The sequence below is a fragment of the Eucyclogobius newberryi genome, unplaced genomic scaffold, assembly GCF_026437365.1.
Source record: "Eucyclogobius newberryi isolate DKJ021-1_F unplaced genomic scaffold, fEucNew1.0.hap1 SCAF_16, whole genome shotgun sequence".
In the NCBI taxonomy this organism is placed as follows: domain Eukaryota; kingdom Metazoa; phylum Chordata; class Actinopteri; order Gobiiformes; family Gobiidae; genus Eucyclogobius; species Eucyclogobius newberryi.
In genome coordinates, this window is record NW_027315790.1 from 8,463,071 (window position 1) to 8,488,081 (window position 25,011).

The 25,011-nt window shown below is 40.9% G+C and overlaps 1 protein-coding gene across 5 annotated transcripts in view; it reads left to right on the top strand.

Moving 5' to 3' along the window:
• Positions 1-25,011, top strand: part of LOC140361637 (receptor-type tyrosine-protein phosphatase U-like) — a 422,151-nt gene that overhangs the window by 185,054 nt on the left and 212,086 nt on the right. For all 5 annotated transcript variants that reach the window (XM_072447383.1, XM_072447385.1, XM_072447384.1 and 2 more), the window contains exon 3: positions 1,245-1,516. In XM_072447383.1, coding sequence (XP_072303484.1) covers positions 1,245-1,516 — 272 coding nt within the window. The remainder of the gene's footprint in view (positions 1-1,244; positions 1,517-25,011) is intronic.

A 25,011-nucleotide genomic window follows, 5' to 3' on the forward strand; every position in this document is an offset into this window, starting at 1 on the left:
GGTGCTTTTTCATAATTCCTTTCTGTGGATGGTATTATTATGAAAGACGTTTTCTGCACCAGGATTCTGGTCTCAGGCGTTCCGCGTTATCGGCGTGTCAGTCAAAACATTGGACAGCCGTGTACATGGAGTGTGTGGGCAGGAGGGGTTTAACACACAGAAGCACGTTGCATAGTACATCGTGGATATCTCTCGACACTGACTGGCTATCAACAAATCAGCACAAAGCTTATGTCTGCAGCCGAATGCACTGGCAGCGGGAAATCATCTATTCTTTGTGTGTGTGTGTTTGTGTAACCATGTTCTAACACTGTTCCCTCATCAAAAACATAGCTCAGAATCAGAATCAGAAAAGGTTTATTGCCTATGTCAGTGAGCAAAATTCACAAACGTTGGAACTTTCAGCCTTGATGTGCAACATGCAACATACCACGATGAATAATAATAAGTATATCAAATAAGGCATGCATGAATTAAGAATTTAGTTTGATGAATCCTGTGGTGGCCCTGCGACGAGTTGGCCACTGTCCAGGGTGTACCCAGCATAAGGCCCAAAGTCACTGGGATAGGCTCCAGTCACCCGCGACCCCGAAAGGGAACAAGCGGTAGAAAATTAAATGAAATTAAATTAATCCTGTGGTGGTCAGGGACAGTGCCTCTGGACTGGCAGACTGGGGTGGTGGTCTCTCTGTTCAAGAAGGGGGACCAGAGGGTGTGTTCCAACGACAGAGGGATCACTCTCCTCAGCCTCCCCGGTAAAGTTCATTCCAGGGTACTGGAGAGGAGAGTCATACTGACAGTCGTACCTCGGATTCAGGAGGAGCAGAGGGGTTTTGGTCCTGGTCATGGAACACTAGACCAGATCTATACTCTCGTTTTAGTATTGATTCAATGCCACAATATTCTAGTATAAGAGTGAAGGCTTAACCCAGTGGTTCTCAAACTGTTCACACCAAATACCACCTAAGGAAATGTTTGGCCCTCCGAGTAGCACCAGATCTAAACAGGTCTAAATCAGAACTATTCTAGGTCAAAACTAGGGCTAAATTATGTCAAAACTAGGGATAAACTAGGACTTTAATATTGCTTTACTCGTTCTAAACCAGGTCTAACCAAAACAATGGCAAACATGTAGTTTGAATTTTAAATTCAGTAAATAATTGAACTACTGAGGAATCACGCCACTACCACCTCGTTCTTGCGTTAAAGTTGACTTGACCACATCCTTTCCGCCTCGTCCCCAGGTTCCTTCATGATGGTGAACTCGTCGCAGCACTACGGAGGCGAGCGCACTCAGCTGCTGCTTCTGCCGCTCAGTGAGAACGACACCCACTGCATCCAGTTTAGCTACTTCCTGTACAGCCGCGACGGTCACAGTCCGGGGAATCTGCAGCTCTTCATCCGCATCAACAATGGCCCCAAAGGCTCAGCGGTGTGGAACATCTCCGGCTCCCAGGGACGGCAGTGGCACCAGGTGGAACTGGCTGTCAGCACCTTCTGGCCCAGCGAATACCAGGTAAGAGTAAAGCGAAACTTTGAGAAAGAGATTTGAAGATGTCATCATCTCTGATGGAGGGCAGGGGTCTACGATATGTAACTATTTAGTGTTTTTGAAAGAAATAGCCAACTTTGAACCTTGTAATTTGGATTGGCTCCACAAACATACAATTTTATTTCATAGTTTAAAGTCCCTTCACCTGACAACAATTACACTTTTGGAGTCGAATAATGTATTTTTGTTTGCCCTGAGAAAGAAGATGTTGAACTTTCTGTCAGTTTTTGTTTCATGTGGATAGGCCCAGTAATTACAGAGATATGAAAAATAAACCACGTCAACAAAGATTCAGTCCGACAGTTAAACAGGGAATTCTATGGATGATTCTGTGTGCCAAAATAAAATGCACACTTAATTAATTATTCTTTCATCAACTAATAATAATAATAATAATAACTTTTATTTATATAGCGCTTTTCAGTGACCCAAAGACGCTGAACATAATAAAAAAAGGGGAGGGTATTTACAGACAGGGGGGGACAACACGTACAATACACATTAATATACAGATAAAATGAAGACAGACGAAGTAGAGAGAAAAAGATGGGGATGTAACAGGGGGTAGAAGAGTAGGCAATGGGGTAGAGGAGGCTAGGGGTAGGGGAGGTCATAGGCTTGGGTGAAGAGGTATGTTTTTAGGCGGGATTTGAATGTTGTGAGTGAGGGAGAGTGGCGGACAGGTAACTAACTAATGTACAATGAATAAAATAATGTGATGTGGAACTAATTACTAAATGTACACTGAATTAATTAAATGTGTCAATGAATTATTTAAAAACACATTTAAATCTTAACATTTAAGATATCTACTTAATTAATTAATGATTTTGTGATGTTGGTGCAATCATTAAAATATCAAAGTCGCATGTTAAACTCATTAGGGATTTAGGCTGCTGTTACTGTGATATTGGTCGGATTAGCAGGAAAACTGGAAATGTGTCAGTGTTGTTTCAATAAAAATGCACTTTAGAGTGTGTCATTATTCAACTCCGATCCCAAACAAATAATGAGGAGGTTCAAACATGTTTTGCTTTTTTGGATATTTCTCTTAAATACGGAAAGAGAGGCGGGTACGAGAATTTGAATATATTATATATGAAACTGCCGCTCACCGGTGCTCTCTGGCGTCGATCTGAAACACACCTTTGCAGTAAATCTCCCATTGAGTTACATGCTCTTCTAAATTACGTGAACCCAACCTATAAGCGAGACATAGATGAGGCTGTGTGAGAAGAGGAAGGAGGTAGTTATTATTAGTGAGTTTAGCAACATAAGAGTTTTCTGTGCACGTAGAGGAGGCGCTGCTTTCTCTGCCTCCACCTCAGCTCTCCTGCTTCTCCTCCAAGTCGGTCGGTCACTGAGCAGAAAATGTGTCTGTACTCGCCACTGAAGTGCAATAAGTGTGTGTTTTCAGTCTCCCAGTGTGTGCACCCTATAGAGAATAATGCAGGCAGTAAAGTGTCCCGTGTGTGTTGGCCTTTAGATGTGTTCACCAGTTGTGGTCCAGCGGGAGGAGGAGTTGATCCACATCTCTTTTGTTTACTTTTAAAACATTTTGGCTAATGTTCCAATGCAATCTAATGCAGTGCTCTCATTTGCTGAAAAATGCAGTGGTATGTTATTTTGTCGCAATAATGAAGCAATAACATTTCAAGTAAAAGGAATCAACAATTTTGAAATGTAAGTTACACATTCTGACAAGAACAATACATTTCAAACTAAAGAAATTACAGCTAACTGACCTCTAATGTGATTTAATTTACTTCACATTTAGTCTGTCGCACTTCCTCACAAAGTAATAAACAGTTGTTGTAAGATAAGTTTTACTTTTGTGTCATTTTTTAAAACTTTTTATCTGGTGAAAATTTTTCGCAATGAGGAATGTGTCTGAAATAAAAAATAAATCAAACCCAATGTGCAAATGTTGGAAGATAGATATTTTTCATACAAATTGCAAGTTGTCAAATTGTAATGAATGTTAAGATGACTTTTCAAGCACAAAATAGGCTACTGGTAATTTCATCGTATTTCATTCTTAGATCATCTTTCCCATCTCTCAAAAAACTAATTTGTCAAAGCTTTCCTCCTCTATATTGGGTTAACTTGCTCAAATAAACAACATATTTGCTTGGTAGCTCAGACAGATGCCATGTTTCGACTGGCCCTTGCCCCCACACCGCTTTGCTTTAGACCGCTCTGGCATGTTTATTCTAATGGTGGAGTGCATCTCCGTGTTTAGAGTTCAGAGACACTTTGTTTGTGTATTAATTTTGGTGGGGACAGTTCAAGTTAATGAACATATATGATATACATCCTGTAAACACGCCGGATTGTCGCCATGTTCATTGTCCCGACAGAGCTCTGCTTACATGAGCAGCTGATGTTACCCAAAGATAACTAATGTTTCCTAATGAATAACATCTAACAACTGGTGAATACACGAGGGGGTGGGGACAGAGGCAAAGTCTAAAGTCTAAAGTCAGGTGGTGGAAAGAATAAAGAATAAAGTAGATGGCTGTTGTGACACAAATGGACTTTTGCAATTGGCTACCAGCCGCTATTTAAAGCAACAACAAAATATAAATCATACCTGAATTTCTAATCATAAGGCAGATCTCAGCAAATCACAAAGAGACGCTGGTAAATAATTAAGTCCAAGTCTGTGTGGCTGTAAGACGTGGCTAAAGCTCGAGTAAACAGGAAACTACTTCTGTTTTATCATCAGCTTTTTCTGAATTTATTTCCTTTCTCTGCAAAGTCGGAAAACTGAAAATATAATAGTTTTATTCTTAACGCGAGTGCCATGCATAAAAAACTGCAAACACCTGATTATAACTTGTAGTAGCTTTGTTTGGCTCAAATATTTTGTGAATGAATTAATCATGGCCCTGTCCTGCTTGACAATGACAAGCTCATATAAGTTACGCATCCAAGGAGATATGGGGGTCTATCACAAGATCAAGTTTGTGTTGGGCCCAATCCATTCCAAAGCGACCCTCGACTCGATTTTGAACATTATCATCCTTGCTGTATCAAAGTTTAAAAAAAACTTTCATGTTGAAGATCATAGTTTTTCTGAAAAGTATTTTTCATTTGATCCCTGTTGCGTTCTCTATGGAGGACTCAGTCTATGATCCATTACTATCCCCTTTCGTTTTCTATTTTTTCTTTCAAGCACCTCTTGAAAATCCCATTACTGTCTGCTCGCTCAAGTCCAGGTTGGGGTTAGTAACTCTTGTCCCCGGCCAGAGACAGTTTAGTGGAGAAAAGGCTCAGAGGGACTGCCTGGAGTGCAGCTGGTTATTTTCCGTCTCGTCCGCGGGGACAGAAGTGTTTAACAGTGTCAGGTCTGGGCAATTGAACAAAGTTTTCGAATGCATTCCCAGGAAATATTGCACTCATCAGATATAAACGCATGATTGCCTATAGGGGACATGAAAGATGCAAGGTTAATCGCAATGGAATTGAAGTAGCAATTTGAATAGACGCAATTAGTGAATCCAAAAAGTACCATCATTTCCTCCATGAACTGCAAAATATCAAGTCTTATTCAGCATAAAAAACTGCTGCATTTATAGGTCTGAATGACTTGTTCTGGACTCATTTCAAACAGGAAATTTGAAGAGAATTTAATAATTAAAACACTTATCACAGATCTAATACAAAACAATCAGTTCTTGTTGTCATTGTGGTTTGCCTGGTCAACAACCCTTCTCTCTGTTAAGGTACACTTTATTGTAATCTGTCCTCTGCACTAGTACTTTAGCATGATTCTAGCATGTAATTGTACTGCATTACATTTATAATCACAGGAGCTACTGCACACTCTTTATTTAAAGGTGCCATAACATGCTTTTTTTCACGTTTCGTAGTCTATCCTAAGTGTATAATTGATAATAATAAGGGTTGTGCAACACCCTTAACATAATAGTTAAGAAATATCACCCATACCTTGAACCCCCTCACCAACCCGGAAATGCAAACGGCTTGGTTTGATATTCGCCCCCACCCTTGCGAAGAGCGATCTGGCTCCCCCGCCCAACCCGTGACGTAGTCTCAGAGCGCATGTGTGCCCCGCCCACCCGTGACGTAGTCTCAGAGAGCGCGTGTGTGCCCCGCCCACCCGTGACGTAGTGTGTCCCCCACAGCTGTCTGCTCCGGGAGGGGGCGGGAGGGGGAGGCGGGAGGTGGAGAGGGGGGAGGGTGAAGGGGGATGATGACGCGTGCCTGTGGTTATGACGCAGTCCTGTGAACACCCCCCGTCAGTTTGGAGATTCGAGGAAAGGAGATAGTCTGTAATATAGCTAAACACTGCGGGAATCAATCTAAAAAACACTCTGGGTACATATATGAAGCACAAATAGCAATGTAAGAAGGTTAAAAGCTCTGAAAAGTTGATTTTGCATGTTATGGGACCTTTAATGATTTGGCTTTGGATAATACTGGTTGATTTTGAAAACATAATAATTTGATAAACAGGAAGCAGCTGATGCTAAAATGCTAGCTTTTTGTAAAGTCTGACGGTTCAAGAGATAAGTCAATCAGTCATCAGTCAAATTATTACGGTTTATCACAAGATCAAGTCAGAGTTTGGTGATGATTGTTATTTTTTCTTATGTTTTAAATGTGCTTTTTTCCCCCCATCTTGGTTTCACTTGTTTTCTCTCTCAAAAACATTTCCGTAGCTAAAGCTAGCCGGACTCCTCCTCGCTAGCACTTGAAAGCTAACTTGAAATGGTTGGTTACATTTAGGTCTATCTATACTTTTATGCTATGAGACGAGTTTAATAGAACACTGTGGAACATTCCAGGCAAAGCTAAAATGTCCAGTGTATTTTACATGCATGTCTCGACGGCTTGTTCCGTTAATGAACCCTGTGTATGTCACACGTCTGTACCAAAACCACTGCTTGTGATTGGCGTTTAATATAAATGATGAATGGGTAATCAGAAATAATGAATGCATGAAACATAATTAAGACAACTATTAGTTACAGCTTTATTACTTCATGTTGTATCAGCGTTGATGGATATTATAGTTTACATCGATTACATGCTGGAACTGAGGAAATGATTATGGGCATAAGGCTATTTGTATTCAGCTTTGGTGGCCATGCTATTACCAAAGACGGCATGTAGTTTTAAATTATGTCAGTAGAAAAGTCTAGCACTTGAAAAAAATTTGAGCTCAGCAGGTTTTTCCAAGACATTTCCTCTGGCCACTTGATAAAAATGTGCATTTTGATTCAACAATAGGACTGAAAGAGTAACTGTAATCACAAACCTGTATTTCAATGGTAATTTGGAAATCCCTCAATATGCTGTCTGACTCTAGAGTTTAGACTTCTACAAACATGCAAGTCTTGTTTAGCATTATCTCTAATGCTAAGGCTCCTGGATTACTTTACTTTAGTAGATGTAGGCTGCTTAATTTATGCTGCCTAAACCAATACAGACTAATATTAAAAAAACGCTTATCATTTCTGCAGATTTTCCCTGAAACACCTGACTAAAATGAGCCTGATCAAACTGAAGCTGTTTCTGAACGCTTTGGGGCACAAACAAATGGCTGGACTCTTTGTGAAGCTGTGACTCAGATGTCTGATTTACTCTGATTATAAAAGAAAACAAGCTTTGTAAAGCTTGTTTCCTAGGAAGAATGGACTGACAGAGACTTTTCAAATCTGAGGCCAAAATCCCTAAAAATGAAACTTCCAGGCAGAATGCATATACAAAATAAAAAAGTACATGTTAATTGTAGCATTATTTTCTATTTGTGGGTTTGAGTGAGTACAAACCGGGCCCGGGTTGATTTGACTGTCATATAGTGTTCCATTTTATCAGCTGATTGGTTATAATTCACACATTCAAACATATTGTATTTTTTTTCTGGTGCTTGGAAATACAAATCTATGTAATACATCACATTTTACATTTTGTCCATAGTAAACCACAAAGCCCAATGAATCCATGTTCAAACAAGCAGCAGATGTGGCCACATCTTTTTAAACCCTACTTGTGACTCAAAAGGAAAAACATATATTTTCTGAACACTCAAGCCTCGAACACGCCAGGATTACTTATTAAAAGCTTATAAAAGACAATTTAGCAGAATATGTCTCCTTTAAAACCATGCTTGAAAAAACACAATTAGCCTTTTAAACAAGCACATCTTTAAATAAAAAGCCAACTGGTTGCTGTGGTAACACCATCTCCTGCACCCTCACCATTACACATGTCTTCCCTTGTTTTATTTATTAGCAGAGTGGTTTACTCTAACAGGCTCTGTCCAGGTTGATCATATTTGTACGTTTAGTGCCAGGTCCATGTGATGCTCTGGCACCATCAGATCTGGACCTGCTTCTACTGCTGATTAAATATTAAAACTTATGAAATATCTTCCATTCTGTGGCGCCAGTGGAACGTCAGGGAAAGATGAGGAGCCACTTAAAAAAAGTGCTTTTTTGCCATCCCCAATTTAGAAATAAAGGTTATATATTACATTATGATTCATTTAAAAGCAAAACTAACCAACTTTAGCGTTAGAGCTCCCCCTGCAGCTCCCTTGCTAAAATACACTGTCAGAGAACAGATCCAAAAGCATATTTCTTTGTTTTTCTTTGTTTCTTTTCTTGTTTTTTGTAGCCCTCTTTGAAACAATCTTTTAACATTATATCCTTGTGTTAGATTTTTCTTACTTCATATCCTTTTTATATATACATTTTGGTCGATGGTAACAAGTAAAACTCCCTCAACAAACACAAATAAGAGCGAACTAATAATCTTAAAGCCAGACCGTCATTCTTTTTTAGAAATAAAACGTGTTTTCCTCTTAATTGTGGAAAACGGTTAATCCAGGCTACATTTCTCTCAGTTTTAGATTATGGTGATATTATATATATGTATTCTACGACAACAGTGTTAAAACTTTTATCTTTCAGAGTTTATCATTCAGAGTTTATCATTAAGCTCTAAGGTTCAGCTCTAAGCTTCATTACAGGAGAAGGGCACAGAACTCACCAATTATACTCTGAAGTAGAATAGTAATCATTGGATGCGAGAGCAGAAAAGCACTGCCTTTTGTTTGTTTGTGAAGCTCTTGTTGGCATTTTGCCTGATTATTTGCTGAATATCTGATAAGATAAGATATTCCTTTATTGTCCCACATGGGGAAATTTCATTGGTGCAACGCAGGTAGATACAGAGGTAGATACAGAAGAACAGATCACTTATAGGAAGTCTGAAAAACACTTTCAGTAGAAGATCTCCTATAAATAAATAAAAACTCCCATAGACAAATAAATAAATAAATACCATTGCATGTGATCCCGACAGTAATTGCACATGAATATGTGTCACGACAGCACATAGATTGCACATGAATTTCACAGTAATTGCACATATGACAGAATTGCACATCAGTATTGGGTTAGGTCAGTATTGCGAGTGTTCAGTACTAACAGTTTTTGTTATAAAGTCTGACAGCAGCAGGAAGGAAAGACCTACGGAACCTTTCCTTCACGCATCGAGGGTGGATCAGTCTCTCACTGAAGCTGCTCTCCAGAGCGGAGAGAGTGTCCTGCAGGGGGTGACACTCATGGTCCAGCATAGATGTGAATCTAGCCAGGACCCTTCTGTCCCCCACCTCCTGCACCGAGTCCAGAGCACAGCCAAGGACGGAGCTGGACTTCTTGATGACTCTGTCCAGCCTCTTCCTCTCCCTCTCTGTGATGCTGCTGCTCCAGCAGGCCACACCATACAGGAGGGCCGATGCCACCACAGAGTCGTAGAAGGTCTTCAGGAGTGGCCCTGTCACTCCAAAAGACCTGAGTCTCCTCAGGAGGTGGAGCCGACTCTGGCTCTTCCTGTACAGTGCGTCTGTGTTATGAGTCCAGTCCAGTTTGTGGTTCAGATGAACACCCAGGTACTTGTATGAGTCCACTCTCTCAATGTCCCTGGATGTTCACTGGTGAGGGGGCAGTGGGGTGGCGTCTGCGGAAATCCACCACCATCTCCTTGGTCTTCCCCGCGTTGATGAGGAGGTGGTTCCGCTGACACCAGTCCACAAAGTCCTGCGCCAGTCCTCTGTACTCCGCGTCATCGTCGTCCGTGATGAGTCCGATGATGGCAGAGTCGTCAGAGAACTTCTGCAGGACACAGCTGTCCATGTCGTGTCTGAAGTCTGCAGTGTAGAGGGTGAAGAGAAAGGGCGCGAGGACAGTGCCCTGGGGCGCCCCCACACTGCAGGTCCGAGTGTCAGACACACAGTCCCGGGCTCTCACAAACTGGGGTCGGTCTGTGAGGTAGTCCAGGATCCACTCTGCCAGGTCATACTCCACACCAGCCGTCTCCAGCTTGTCCCTCAGGAGCAGCGGCTGGATGGTGTTGAACGCGCTGGAAAGATCGAAGAACAGAATCCTCACAGAGCTGCCAGGCTTTTCCAGGTGAGAGAGAGAGCGGTGCAGCAGGGAGATGACGGCGTCCTCCACTCCGACGCCAGACCGATATGCAAACTGCAGCGGGTCCATGGCTGAGCTCACGGTGGAGCGGAGGTGGTCCAGGACTAGCCGCTCCAGTGTCTTCATCAGGTGGGACGTGAGAGCCACTGGCCTGAAGCTGTTGAGGTCTTTGGGGGAGCGGTGTCTTAGGCACAGGTACCAGACAGGAGGTCTTCCAGACCTGTGGTACCACCCTCAGCTTCAGGCTCATGTTGAAGACATGCTCCATAACTCCACACAGTTCATCTGCGCAGGACTTAAGGAGCCTGGGGCTGATGCAATCAGGTCCTGCTGCCTTCCTCACTTTAATCCTCTTCAGCTCACTCCTCACCTGTGCTGCTGTGACAGTCAGTGGTTGGCAGGGGGACCGTGTGCTGGGGGGATGGGTGAGTCCAGGCGAAGTGGGGAGCTGATGGTCCGGGGCAGATAAGCGAAGAGCAACAGATGCAGGGCATTGTCCAGCTGTGGAAGAGGGAGCATGCAGCTGTGCAGGGGGAGGGGCGGGCCTCAAGAAGTGAGCATTTAAATCATTCACCCACTGTAGATCCCCCTCTGTCTGGGCAGGGGGGATTTTGAAGCCCGAGATGGTTTTCAGGCTCCTCCACACTCCCTGAATGTTCTTTTGCTGCAGCTGCTCCTCCATCCTCCTCTTGTAGCCGGCCTCAGCCTGCCTGATCTTCCTCCTCAGCTCCTTCTGCAGAGTCCTCAGCTCCTCCTTGTTCCCTGACCTGAAGGCTCTCTTCTTCTCCTTCAGCAGAGCCTTCAGTTCACGGTTAATCCATGGCTTGTTGTTTGGAAAACACCGCACTGTCCGGGAGGGAACAATGTTCTCAAAACAGAAGTTGATGTAGTCCGTGATGCACTCTGTGATGGTGTTGATGTCCTCCCCATGTGGGTCATAAAGCTCAGTCCAGACAGTGGTGCTGAAGCAGTCCCTCAGAGCCTCCTCGCTCTCAGCAGACCACATCCTCACCTCACGGGACACCACAGGCTGCCTGCGCACGATGGGTTCATACACAGGCCTCAGATGTACAAGGTTGTGGTCCGAGCTGCCCAGGGGAGGGAGGGGGGAAGAAGAATAAGCCTCCTTGGTGTTGGCAAAAAACAAGTCCAATGTTCTATTCTCTGGTGGGGCAGGTAACATACTGGGTGTATGTTTGTAGAACAGAAGAGGGAGAAGCGTGGTTAAAGTCACCAGAGATGAGGAAGAGAGCCTGTGGATGCTGTGTTTGCAGCCTACAAGTGCAGGAGAGCAGTGCTTCACAAGCATCTTCAGCATTGGCAGACGGGGCCACATAGACTGCGATCAAAATCACATGTGAGAACTCCCGGGGCAGATAATATGGCCTCATGCCAATAGCCAATAGTTCAATATCCCTGTTACATAGCTGCTCCTTCACTGTGCAGTGTTCGGGTTTGGACCAGCTCGTGTTCACATACACCGCCAGACCTCCACCTCTTTTCTTCCCGGATTCTCTTGTTCTGTCCGCCCGCAGCAGATGAAAATTGTCCAAACCTACAATAGAGTCTGGCATTTCTGCTGTTAACCAGGTCTCTGTGAAAATCAAGACGCTGCTGTCCCTATAAGTCCTCTGGGACCGCATGAGGCTTGCTATTTCCGTCATTTTATTTTGAAGGGACCTCACGTTACCCATGACTACGGCGGGAACCGACTTCCTGTTTGTCCCTCTCTTCTCTCGGAGTTTACGTCCAGCCCGTCTGCTTCGTTGCGTTTTCCTTAGGATGTCCGCCGGGATAACGTGACGATCTCCGGGTAAGACGACAGTTCTCCGCAGTTTCATTAGTTCTTCCTTTGTGTAAACGCGGTACGACGCCGGCCGGGGGGCGGGGCCGGAGCCGGGGGACTCAGAGCCAAGACACATCGCAACGACACGACGAAAACACTCAATCCAGCCGAATAAAGTCAAAACAAGTTAATTTAAAGCGATTCCAGTGCGTGTCCCGATCGTTCGTGAAGTTCCTCTTTCATATAAACGTGTATATAAACGTGTACCGACGACACGCCGTACTTTAGCGCGGCCGGAGGGCGCGGGGGGGCTGGTGGGCTAGCTCGGAGCTAGCTCACGTCACAACAACACAACGAATGCAACGAAAAACGCTCAAATCCAGCCGAAAAAAGTCAAAAACAGTTGAATTAAAAAACTATTCCAGCGCGTGTCCCTATCGTACAGTAAAATAGAAAAAATATACTAACTATATTTACAAAATATAGGAGATAAAGCACAATAAGTGTGAGAAAGAAGAGAGAGCGTTTACACCGGGCTGCCAGCTGTACCAGCGCCTTATGACGTAATACTCATCAGGTATTTGCTGCTTGAGATCTCAGGACATCAGGAACCTTTACTCCCTGTGGAAGAAAAACACAGACAGGAGATTATTTGAATTAAATTATGTTATGCCTATTAAAATAAATCAATAATAAATACAAATAAATATAGTCCTCAAAAACATGCATCAGCATATTGTAATCCTTGAAGCACCTCTGGATTTTTCTGGAAGTCTATGTTCTATTCGTACTAGGGCCTTGTTTTTAACTTCAAACTATTTCACCTTTCAATGCACTAGCAGATATTCGTGTGCCAAAGAAGGCTATTTTAAAAGCACTCATTGTCAAAATTGCCATTTTTGAGCTTTTACCCCTGTAATGATATTGTTCCCTCGTCAAAAACATAGCTGGAGTTGTATTTAGTTTCATTCACACTTGTTTGATGAATCCTGTTTAATAAGTCCTCTCACACTGAACCTCACAAAAGAATCAATTTCAATGTTATCTAGACCGTGACATTTTTAAGTCCATTGGTCATTGCCAAACGACTTGTGTTCATTACAACTGCGTCTCACATTAGCTTGTCGACTACGTTGCTTGAATAGCTTGTCACTTTATCACCAAAACCAGATATGGGAGCGTGTTTTCTGAACATTATTATTTTAGAACAATCCGTCCATCGTCTTCTGCTTTTTAACAAAAACAATATAAACCATATGTGACCTTTTAGTTATACTTGTAGATATTCCTAGGCTAAAGGTGTCCAAAGTAGATTAAAAGTTACAATGACGCATAAAACAGAACCTCTTAACCTTATTTGTGGTACACTCCAAAATTGCTTCTCTGCATGTTTTGGAATAGTCCATAAATGCACTTGAGAAGAAACGTGTCCATAAAAGAATAACATACAGTATCTGTAAATAGTGCAGTGTCATGTGTCGGAGCGGGTGTTTAATTGTGCCTGCCCTGCTGTTTGCATTGTATCTTTATTTATCGCTCCATTTACCTGTGTGCTGCAATGTAATCAATATCCCTGTATTGTGCACGCGGCGTTATTAGCTCTGCGTGGTGTATCGCTTGTAAAGTTGATTGGCGAGCGTGCTTGCTTCACCTCATTACGGACAATAATTTATAACCTGATTCTCCCAGTCGTCTCATGCACGTCCTCCTTCTCGCCAAAAAACTGAAAGTACAGCTGTTAATGAGAAAGCAATGGGACGGGGGGAGTGTGGATAGTCAATTGACCTCAATCCGACGTGACCCTAAGCAGTTGGTGTGGGTGGCTGAGGCGCATCCATAAACTTGGCGCACTTTAAGGCCCCTTCTCAATAAATCAAGAGGCAGTAAATGAGATTAGAGAGCAGTAGGGATCAATGTGTACAGGCTAAAGCTTCACCGTCCGCGGTTCTCCCTGTCCTGGGTGACGCAGAGAAACCCAACTCATTCAGACTAATGATTTTCCTCCTCCCCCTCCTCTGTATGGCGGTTTGGACTGGATAAGTGGAGACTGGAGGCTTGGAAAGATTTGTTGAGAAAGTGGTCCAAAGTGTTCAGGGAAATTTCTAAATATCAAACGAGAAAAATAACAATCTAGTTTCTGAAATGGAAGCCAACGGTCCATTGTCAGCGGTCGCTATGTAGAGAACATTCGCTTTAACAGGTTGCCATTTTTGCTGTGTTCTTCGGGTGCTCGGGTTTTGCATTTGAGTGCTTTTTTCTCAGAGAGTAGAACTTGATGTCCCCATAACAAAATCACTGTGTACGCTCAACGTTTAATAGAGCTAACAAGGAGATTCATTGTTGTTGTTTTTTGTTCTGAAAAACATCCGACCATTTCTACTTTTGCCACCTGACATGGCAAAGGAAAATGTCTTTCTGTTTGAATTCTGAGGGATCACACAGGCATCTTAACTAGCTAATATTACCAGGGTAATTATTTAAACAATAGAGTCAAGTCATTCTGCGTTAACCTGTTGCTCTTATAGTATGGACAACTGGCAGTAAACCAATGAATATAGTCAAATATATTCAAAAAGCTCAAATGTTTCAGAGGAATTGACAAATCAGCTGATTCCACACAGCAGCGATGTCAGGTGTGGAAGTCGGGCAGCAGCTTTTGACCCAAGTTCTTTTCCCAGTTTTGCAAAGACCACATGAACACTCACAGAACAGACAAACTAATTAAAAAGTTGTTGATTCACTGCTTTGTTTGGCCAAAGAGATAAAGGCCGACTGCCAGAGATACTTTGAAAAGTCCATTAAAAAGTGTTAATTTGAAACAGTTCAGAGTAGTTTGTAAAGGAAAACCTTTCCTGTGTATTTGACCTATTCCTCAATGCTTCAACGCGGCAATCTATTTCCGGATCTAGAGCCAGTGTCAGTCAGGACTGCAGAGCTGGAGGTTTAACCAAAGTAAAATGTCTTGCTGGTACTCAAAAGAAACACGCACAAATGGATTTGTGTTTGTCACTAGAAATTGATTAGTTCAGAAGGAACCAGTGGACTCCAGACTGAGCTGGGAACGTTTTGTTTCAGGAGCCAGTTTACACATGAAAGTACCACGTACAAACGTCATATCCGACTTGCAGATAGAATGTTACCCTCATGTCGTATTGTCCAGGTGCTATATTTTAGGATCAGACACAAAGTTTGTGCTTTTGAATGCTTTGAGGGGCTGTCCGTGCGGAGAGTGGCTGTGATGAGGAAGAGCGGATGGAAATGTCTAAATGTCTAAAAGTTAATAGTGACCAGTTTTCACAGCTTTATAGATTGATGTATATATACTTGTGACATCCAACATCCAACATCCAGGTACTACGTTATAGTAACTACAACTTAATTAGCCCTAAGAAACATGAACAAAGCCTGAATTCATAATTAACAAATCATATATAAAGAATGACTCAGGCTTGTAAACTACTTAATCAAGGGCTTGGTTAGGCGTTAGTAATTGAATATTCACAAAGCATCTGAATTAAATATTTGTTCATTATGAATTAAGCCTTCATTCATGCTTGAAGTCTATTTACAGTTGAGTTACTATATTTTCTGGGGATGTGGAGTGTGGTGAATTCTGTAGCATTATGAGGAGAGTGGTTGGACACCGATGGGAGTTTGGGAGTGCCGCAGTGTTTACCATCCGGACAGGCATGCATAAGCAATGTAATCTAGTGCTGCGGTGATGTATGTGCTCCTGTCTGCGCTATGAGAGGCACTCCACTCCCAAGACTCTTTGTATTGTTTGTCCTACACCGATAGCACTGCGGCGGTGAGCTGATGGAGCAGGTATGATTCAAGCGCTCTCAGAAAGAAGTGTGCCGCAGTCAAAGCCTCGGGTCAGGCTAAATCTGTGGAAATAACTACACCGGCCTCAAACACATACTGTAGATCCTTGAAAAATGTGAAATGAGAAATTGAGGCTTTATGGTTTGGAGAGTCTAAAACAAATAACTTAAAATGTCCCTTATTGAGCTTTTTTAAGGATTTTAACATGGCTGATATTTTATTATTATTAATGTTTTTACAAGTATACAATATTCTGCCAAAATATGAAATATGTTTCATTTAACTGTATGGAATTATGTGTGTTTCCATGAGAATGCTGATTTTGCTGTTAGCTTGTCTGCACTTTAGAGCCAGGAACCACAGGTTTCTTCACAGTTTGGGTTAAACCGATACACGCCTCATGATACATACATATCATGAGTTTGTGATACATGTTATAATCACTATATTTTATATGATACTATGCGATATGACATGATTTTAACAACAGTATTTATTTGTTTCCGCTCAATATTCAATATTTTGTTAAATCACTACCTGCCCAAAAGTAATGTGAAATACACCTTTTTTATTGGTTATAATTATGATGATGATGCTGCTGATGATGATGATAAGCATAATCTCGGACTCTGAGGACCTCAGGGACCGGCCCCCAACTGGTGCCAGTCAGGACTAAACATGGACCGGCCGCCTACTGGTGCCAGAGTCAGGACTAAACATGGACCGGCCTCCTACTGGTGCCAGAGTCAGGACTAAACATGGACCGGCCTCCTGCTGCTGCCAGAGTCGCGACTAAAAATGGACTGGCCTCCTGCTGGTGCCCAGAGTCAGGAATGTCTTCCTGAATATGTGAGACAGGTTCTATTCTGTGACAATGTTCAAATCCAAGCTAAAAACTATTTTGACTTGCACTCATCTTATTTAAAGTCATTTTTTATATATATATATATATATATATATATATATATATATATATATATATATATATATATAATGTTTTAATCATATATATTTATATTTTCCATCTGTTTGCATGCATTTTGTGTAAAAATTGTAATCTATGTATAAACTTGCCTTGCATTTGACCCGTCCTTCAATGCTGTGGCCTATCAGGAGCAATGGTCGGAAACCCATCTCCAGACCTATTGTGCATATTTTGCCCAGGGGAAACCCACCCAGACACAAAGAGAAACAGACCCACACAGAAAGGCCCGTGTAAATAGAACAGTGAATATGTCAAATGTAGTTCATCAGCAACTTTCTTATCTTTAAACAAGCAAACCAGTTGTAGCACTGTCACAAAATAAGTTGTTAAATACCCTCGGCGATACAGCATATCGATACAGTAGCTACAGTTTTAAAAATGCATCAGAAAATGTAGTATCACTATGTATTGGTATTTTGATAGATACTCTACTGTGCATCAGATAGAGCACAGTCGTTTCCCACTGAGGCAACTGGTGTTCCAGCGATCTCCCATCCAAGAATTACCCAGGCCCTGTCCTGCTTAACTTCCAAGAGCTGAGGAGATCATATGCTAACAGCTCCATTTGTTCGTATACTATAAAAAAACACTTCCTCATAAAGTCCATTTACGCTATCTCTTCATCTGTAACAGTTCAGTACAAGTCTTCTCTTAAGTCCCCAAAGGGCTCCACTCAACCCGAGCAATCTATAGATAAAGATCAGCGCAGAACTCGCCAGCACACGGGGCCTGCAGGGACTGGAGCACCAGGCGAGGTGTGGCTCCAGATAAAACCCAGAGTGAGGAAAAAAAAGTGGGGCCATGGGCGGCCCCTGAGGAGAGACAGGAGAGCTGCTTAACAGATAGGCTGAACAGTGATCAAAGGGTTACTGGCCCTCACCCGCTGGCCAACTCTGACTCGTGAGAGATAGTGAAAATACCAATCTGACCCTGAAAGTACAGGGAACATGAAGAGAACTCATGCTGTTAAATATATAAATGTGAAATGTTCAAAGACAATGACTGGGAAATTTGAATCTTTGCAATGATACGTATCAATCAATCAATACAACTATTTCAACCAGTTTATTCTAGTAATCAAACACTATAATGTAACACTCAAATATATAACTTTGCTGGTTTAATAAACATTTGTTTTTCTGATTGTCTATTTTTGATAGATTTTGATTGATCTAATAAAGGATGAATAAAAAGTTGTGTTAACATTATTTTTAAAATTATTTATTTATTTTATTAACCTTTATTCAACCAGGTAAAAACCCATTGGGATCTGAATCTTTTTTTTCAAGGGTGACCTGGCCTCAAGTGGACTTCAGCACACTAAACACAACATTAGCAATAAAATTTAAATAAAACATTGAAAAGCACAGACTATGTTCCCTGGATTGGATTCTTGTTTTTTTTTTTTTTTGTAATGGTGTGAAAACCTTTTAAAGAAAGCAGCTCACACTGTTTCAGTTCAGATTGAAAGGTGTTCCAAGCTCACTTACCCCAATCCTGCAGTTTGAACTAAAACATTCTGTGGTCCAAAGTTTATATCCGTGCTTTGATTTAGCTAAGTAACTTTAGCGATAGAGCTAAACAGAGAACAGACCCAAAAGTATGTTTCCTTTGTTTTGCTTTATTTTCCTTATTTATTTCCTTATTTTGATTTAAATAAAACCATATAATCTTATACAAAAACATTTAACATTGCCAAATATTTAAAAAAGAGCCAAAGTTTTCTGGGAGAGTTGTCTTTGGGGTCGATGCCGTTCGTGTTGTTTGGCTGGTTTTCCGCACAGAGACAGCAGGGGACGACGACGGACACTCAAATGCCCCGATAATCCACGCTTAACCATCACAGGAATTTACAAAGAGATGTTAAATAAGGTAAAATGTGTTTGGTATAACTGTAACTAACCAAAATATATGCTTAATTCAACTATTCATGCATTGGAAAAACCTGGTCTTAATCGCTCTTCCACCACCACCAGATGTAACCACTGAAAAGATTAAAAACACACACTTTTGCTCAATCCGAATTAGGCTATTGACAATCCAAGCAGTGAATAACATTCCCAGGCTGAAGACGGTAGAAAAACGGGATGTGCTCAATCAAAGCAAACTCATGAAGGAATGGCACATGTGCATCGCAGTGATAGAATTCCAAAGCCTTTTCTATGTTAAGTTTGGCTACATCTTGTAGCTAATTCCATTTTATGTTCCCACTCGATGAAGTCTGTTTATAGTCAGCTATGTTCCCGATGGAGGTGTTTCTTTCCTTTTTAATGAACATATGTATGATTTCTATAGAGATGGTAAGGTGTTCTGTTGACTACATCTTGTTGGAAATATACGTGATCAAGTAAAACTTAATATTTGTTGAATAAACATTTGTGTAGTGTTCAGTACATCAGGTTTTTTTTTCACCTTTGCATGTACCACTGGATAGTCATTGAACCTGAGTGTTTTCATGAGGACTTTTAGAAGAGGTTTGGAAAAACGTGAAATTTCTGGTTAAACAAAATGTTAACACTTATTCATTGTTCAAGTAGTAAGTGGTACGCTGTTTTGTGGTTATTCAGCTATTAGTATTGATAAAATGCTTGATTAAAATAATGGTTTATGTACAAAAGCATCTATTGGTAATACTAACATTGAACGCTATAGGAAATAGGAAGAAAAAATGAATGGATAAATATAGTAGAACAGATTACGTTTCGATTGCCATCCGGAGGTTTTTTTTAGGTTATTTGGCTCGATGGCTTTATTGGACAGGAGAATGTATTGTTGAATAGGGACGAGAGGGGGAAGTGCATTCAGCAACTCATTCAGCAACTGAAAACTCAAAGTGCCTGACATACATGTGATCCACCGGAAGTCATTTTCAGAATCAGAATCAAAGAGATTAAAAATGGTGTCAAGATGGAAGTCGGATCTCGATCTAAAAAGACATTGTCCAAATGACTACTTCTGAAACCGTTTCTGCAAAGGACCACTGCTGGACTAACGTGGGATTACACCAACTGAATACTTGTAAAATATGGCAAATACAAAAAAACAATAAACTAATTAAGAAGTGCTTTTTAAATACCAAGCAGCTCTAGTGTTTACTTGATTTCCTGGAAACGTCCTGTTATAGGTCCACTTTAGATCTGGTGCTACTCGGAAAGCCTATTGCCTTTGGTGGTACTTGTGTGAACACTTAGAGCTTATTCTACCTACAGTCTACCACGCCAATGATCGTGACATATCTCTCTTTAGAGAATTAACAATGATGTAGTCACCAAAGAACAACAAAAGCTTGCACTGAAAATGGCAGATTTCTCAAACTAGCTTCAAACTTTGTAAAAAAAAAAGTGTCCGTCCAAGGCTGGAACCAATCTTCGATGCAATCTATACAAACTGACTGCTTTGACCTGACGTGGCCCTGACGATATGACAACATTTCTACTTCTATTTGCACTTCTCCCCCAAGCGCCTTGCTGAAATCTTCTGTAGTGCAGTTCTGGAGGATTGTTGAAGGACACAGAGTCTTCCCTCCCACTTTTGGCCCCGGCACAGCAATGGAATGTTGAAGAGGCCAATCGGACAAGTATAGCTTCGACCGTTTTCGCCGGCCATCTCGAACCATCTCTTTTCTCTTATCTCGTCTTCTTTTGCTTACCTGTTGTATTGCCTTTTCACCCCGTTTTGCTTCCTCTATGGCCTGGAAAATGCTGAATTTGCAGAAAGTCTAAGCTCCGTGCCCCACTTTTCAGTCAATATTTGCTGAGGTGGTCGTTCCACAATGCCACTAAATGTCCAGCTAACAGCGACTATGGATTGGAGAGCAGGTTTAAATACATAACGGCTTTATCTTTTAATGGAGGTGTCAGCCCTGGGTAAATTCATTTGTGACTGACAAATCTCTTGGTATGTGTATAGTGCCGAGAGAATAATATAGAGGAAACAAAATAAAATAATGAACCCATCCTTCAACCAATTTAGCTGAAAGTATGTATTTTTTTGTTTCGTTTTTTAAGCCCCATTTATTTACGTTAAATCATTATTCGAATAAAGTCAATAATTTGTGATAATTGAAGCTCAGTTGCTCAATGCCTGAAATCCATACTGTGTTTGTGTCCTTGGGCAAGACACTTACAGTAGATGACACTTACTGCAGGTGAATACACACAAATCTTACATTTTGAGATATACATTTAAAAATCCTTCAGTAGTTTACTCACATAAATGTAAGAGCATTTACTACATGTTTTCATATATAAATAGCACACATTTGGTACATATACATGAGAAAATATTAAGGTTTTAATTTCTTGCTTCAGTTTGTTACCATATTAGACACAAATACATTTACAGAAAGGATTTTGGAGATTTCATTGTATTTAATCTTTGAGTAAACTAGATTTGACTGAAAACATGACCTCACTTTTGGAGTTTAACTGTGAATAAATCAGATATCAACACATACAATGTCCCACGAGTAAATCTATGGATATAATTAGATTCAATTAATCAATAAAACCACTTTAGGTGCAGACTGGACAATGTTGTTTCCAGCTGAAAGTGAGAGAGCAACAGACCAAAAACAAAACATTGAAAACATGCATTTTGCCTGTGCTTTGAGTGTTTTGCATATCTAGCAGTTGTTCTGTATTACCTTAACTTCCATGCATGACTAGCTCTGCTCACCGTGAGTTTAAATTACAGGGCAATGCATTCCAACTTCATAGACAATGCAGCTCACTCTACTGTAGTGGAGGAATAAATAGCAATTCTCCATATTCTTATGTCATTTGAGGCTTCTTTTTTGCTCTGCTGATAGAAACAACCATCTGCACTAGCCTTAATTGTGTTCTGCATCTACAAAGCCTAACATTTGATTTGTACTTAGTTCTTTCAGCAGGTCTTTCTTCACTAGACTCCATTTCTCCCAACCCAACGCACAGCCGTTACTATCACACGCCATATATTTCAATGCTACGTTGTCAATAAGGATCGATGGCCCTGTTGTAGCTAGTGAAATCAATAAGCGGAACGTTGGAGGAATTTGGCTTCAACACATTCCTCAAACGATCGCCAGCACGCCTGTAAAAGCGGTGAAATAATTAGCCCTCATGGAGATGGATGACGTTCGCGCGCCGAACTTCATCATCGAGGTGTGCGCATAAATAATTCTAATGCGAACTAAAAGGAAGAAATATACATTTTCTCCACATTGCCATTGACTGTTTATGTTTGAAGAGTTATGGCGTATGGATTGGGTTTATATCGCGCTATCAATTGAGTGCCGTAGTTTTATGAGGTTGGACGGATGTTGCAGGAAGGGCGTATTAAAATGCGTGTATGTGTTTTCACAAGCATGCCCATCTGTTTCTGTCTCGCAGTGATAGTTTGGGGCTTGTTAATGCGGGGGTCTGAGTGTTGGCGTACCTTTATGACATGGTGGATGTGAAAGGGAAAAAGGCTGGTTTCTGGGTGCTGCACTGTAGAAAATAAATACATCAGAAGAAGCGAGGTTTTAGAATGTGTGGGTTGTTAAAAGTATTGAAAACCAGAAAATGTTTCAGTTGTAGTCATCTGGACACTGTTTTAGAAAAACAAGTCTCCAAATCCAAAAGGCATTCTCAATCTGCGGATCAATTCTTGAACTCTGATATTTATTCTACTCTGAGTATGCCCTACCCACTGGGCGGAGCCTACTGATAATAACCTGTCCTGTTTATCTAGTTTTGATTTAGAAGACAGGCTATAATCAGGAGGTTCCACCCAGTGGAATCCGAGTTCTCAAACTTGGTGTCGGGTGACTGATTCCTTTTCTACGTTACTATAGCAACTTCAGCGCTTGCGCCAAACTATTTGGACAGTATTTGGAAAAACAGTGCCAAATCAGGGAGGATTCCAAATCGGGTCAGCGTTGGGCGAGAAATTATTATTTTCTGTTTGTCTCTGCTTTTTGGCAACTTGTTTTCACCTGCGTGTGGGTTTTCTCTTGTCCAATCATCTCGCATTGAAGCGTTCCAGGAGCCAAAAGCCACTGGTGAAGCTGGTCTGTCTCAAGGTCCTCTTTGGATTGCAGAAATTGGCCAGTACAGTTCACTTAAAGACACTGAGCCTGATTTTTAAAACGTGGGAAAAAACATGTTGCTGCAGTTTATCACTCACTCACTTCAGAATGCCTTAGGAGCGTCCTAAATATTCACTGCGATGAGATTAAAAACACTTTTCACAACTCTATACAGCTAATGATTATTAGTACGCTAACGGCGCACTTCCTGCTCTACAATTAGATGCAGAGAAAGTGCATATAAAGTGATATACCGGTATATGCTTTTACAGTATATCTGTACTGTGGCAAAACTAAATCACTGCACAATATGCAACAAAGCGGGTCTTGGTCCTTTATGACAATGGAGACACTTTAGGACAGAAATAGCGTACTTTAGGGTTAGGCTCATATCAGCATTGTTTCTGGATCCTATTTAAACTACTTTATAGATTGGGAAAACAAATCAAATATTACGGTTAAATTTGGTTTATTTCACTCCAGTACCACTGCGCCTACTCCTGTTCCTGTATACGCCTCCTACTGGCCTGGAGTAACACTTCATCTCGTCACCACAAAAGCTGACACAGAGCACGGCGACATCACCAGCCACCATTTCTTTCTCTGTCCCATGAAATCATCTCACTCTTTGCAGAAATAGATTTTTTTTTCTCCTCAACACATCGAATGAGAAAAATACAACACTTGCGCTATCAAATATTAAAGATTCTATCAAACACCCGCTGCGCCAAACAATACGCCGATGGCTTTAACTCCAGAGGTTTTTTTCTTCTTCTTTTTTTTACACATCTTGGGTGTGAGAATAAGATCTTTTGCAGATTTGGTCCTCCCACTGATATCTGCTGTATCTGTGGACCATGTTGCAGCGCCCTTGTGCTTGAGCGCTCGGAAGCCTTTTCAAGTTTAATGCTCGAGTGCTCGGAAGCCGCTTCAAGTTTGTTTCAATGTAAAACCTAAAAGACAAATGGTGTTTCATATTTACATCAAACATCAACGTTGGTACAGGCTGTTGAAAATCTAACAGTGGCAAGGGCGTGTGATTTAAGTGAAATTAGATTTATGCATATTCAGTATTCCTCACTAGATTTCTTTACGGGAGAACATTGACATTGTACAGTATGCAATTACTTTGGAGTAAGATGGATTTATTTGTATTTAGGATTTGATGTGCCATATTTTTATCTAATTGAATTTTCTGTGCCATTTGTATTTTTTTTATTATTTTTATTTTACTCTATGGCCGTGTTCTAAGTTCTGTGTTTTGTATGTTTAAATTAAAAAAAAAAAAAAAATTGAAATATAATGCACTTACTATGTTTATAAAATAATATATAATACAGGCTTTTTATATTGAATAACAACTCCACAGTTCATGGCTAATCCTAAGAAAACCAGTCAGAATAATTCACTTTTCCATAATGAAAATATCCTTACAAAAAAATAAAGGTGTACTCTTTTGATTTCACTTGTAATTATGGATGGGATGATGCTAATTTGTCAAAATGCGATTCTTCTCCATCTCAATACTTGGTTCACAGAACGTTTTAATACATTACAACGTTGCCCCTTTAATGTAGCCTTCAAGAACACAGCTCTGAATTTTAATTGTTTGGAAAAATAATAGTATTTGTGTCTCCTCCTCCTGATTACATTTTTTACACGAAACAAGCTATAAAAAGTAGATATTTCCAAGTCAGTTGCACGCTTGGGAGATAATGTCAAAAAAATATTGTGTTTTATTATGAAATATGACACAAAAATCAAAAGTGGTTTTAGAGTAAAAAGTGAAAAATAACCCCTCTCCAAAGATCACGTCTACTATTAAATTTATACATGTACCCACAGAGCGCTTTTCGTGATATTCTGTTTGGTTTTAGAAAGTATTTACAAGTTCATATTTTTTTCTTTCCTGGATCAAGCCACGGAAAATAAATAAAAGTCACTGAAAGATAAAATCCACCTCTGTTAGAATACAGTCTCTATGCTGCTGTTTAGTCTCTATGCTGCTGTTTAGTCTCTATGCAGATGTTTAGTCTCTATGCGACTGTTTAGTCTATATGCGGCTGTTTAGTCTCTATGCGGCTGTTTAGTCTCTATGCTGCTGTTTAGTCTCTATGCTGCTGTTTAGTCTCTATGCAGATGTTTAGTCTCTATGCGACTGTTTAGTCTCTATGCTGCTGTTTAGTCTCTATGCTGCTGTTTAGTCTCTATGCTGCTGTTTAGTCTCTATGCTGCTGTTTAGTCTATGCGGATGTTTAGTCTCTATGCTGCCGTTTAGTCTCTATGCTGCTGTTAAGTCTCTATGCTGCTGTTTAGTCTCTATGCTGCTGTTTAGTCTATGCGGCTGTT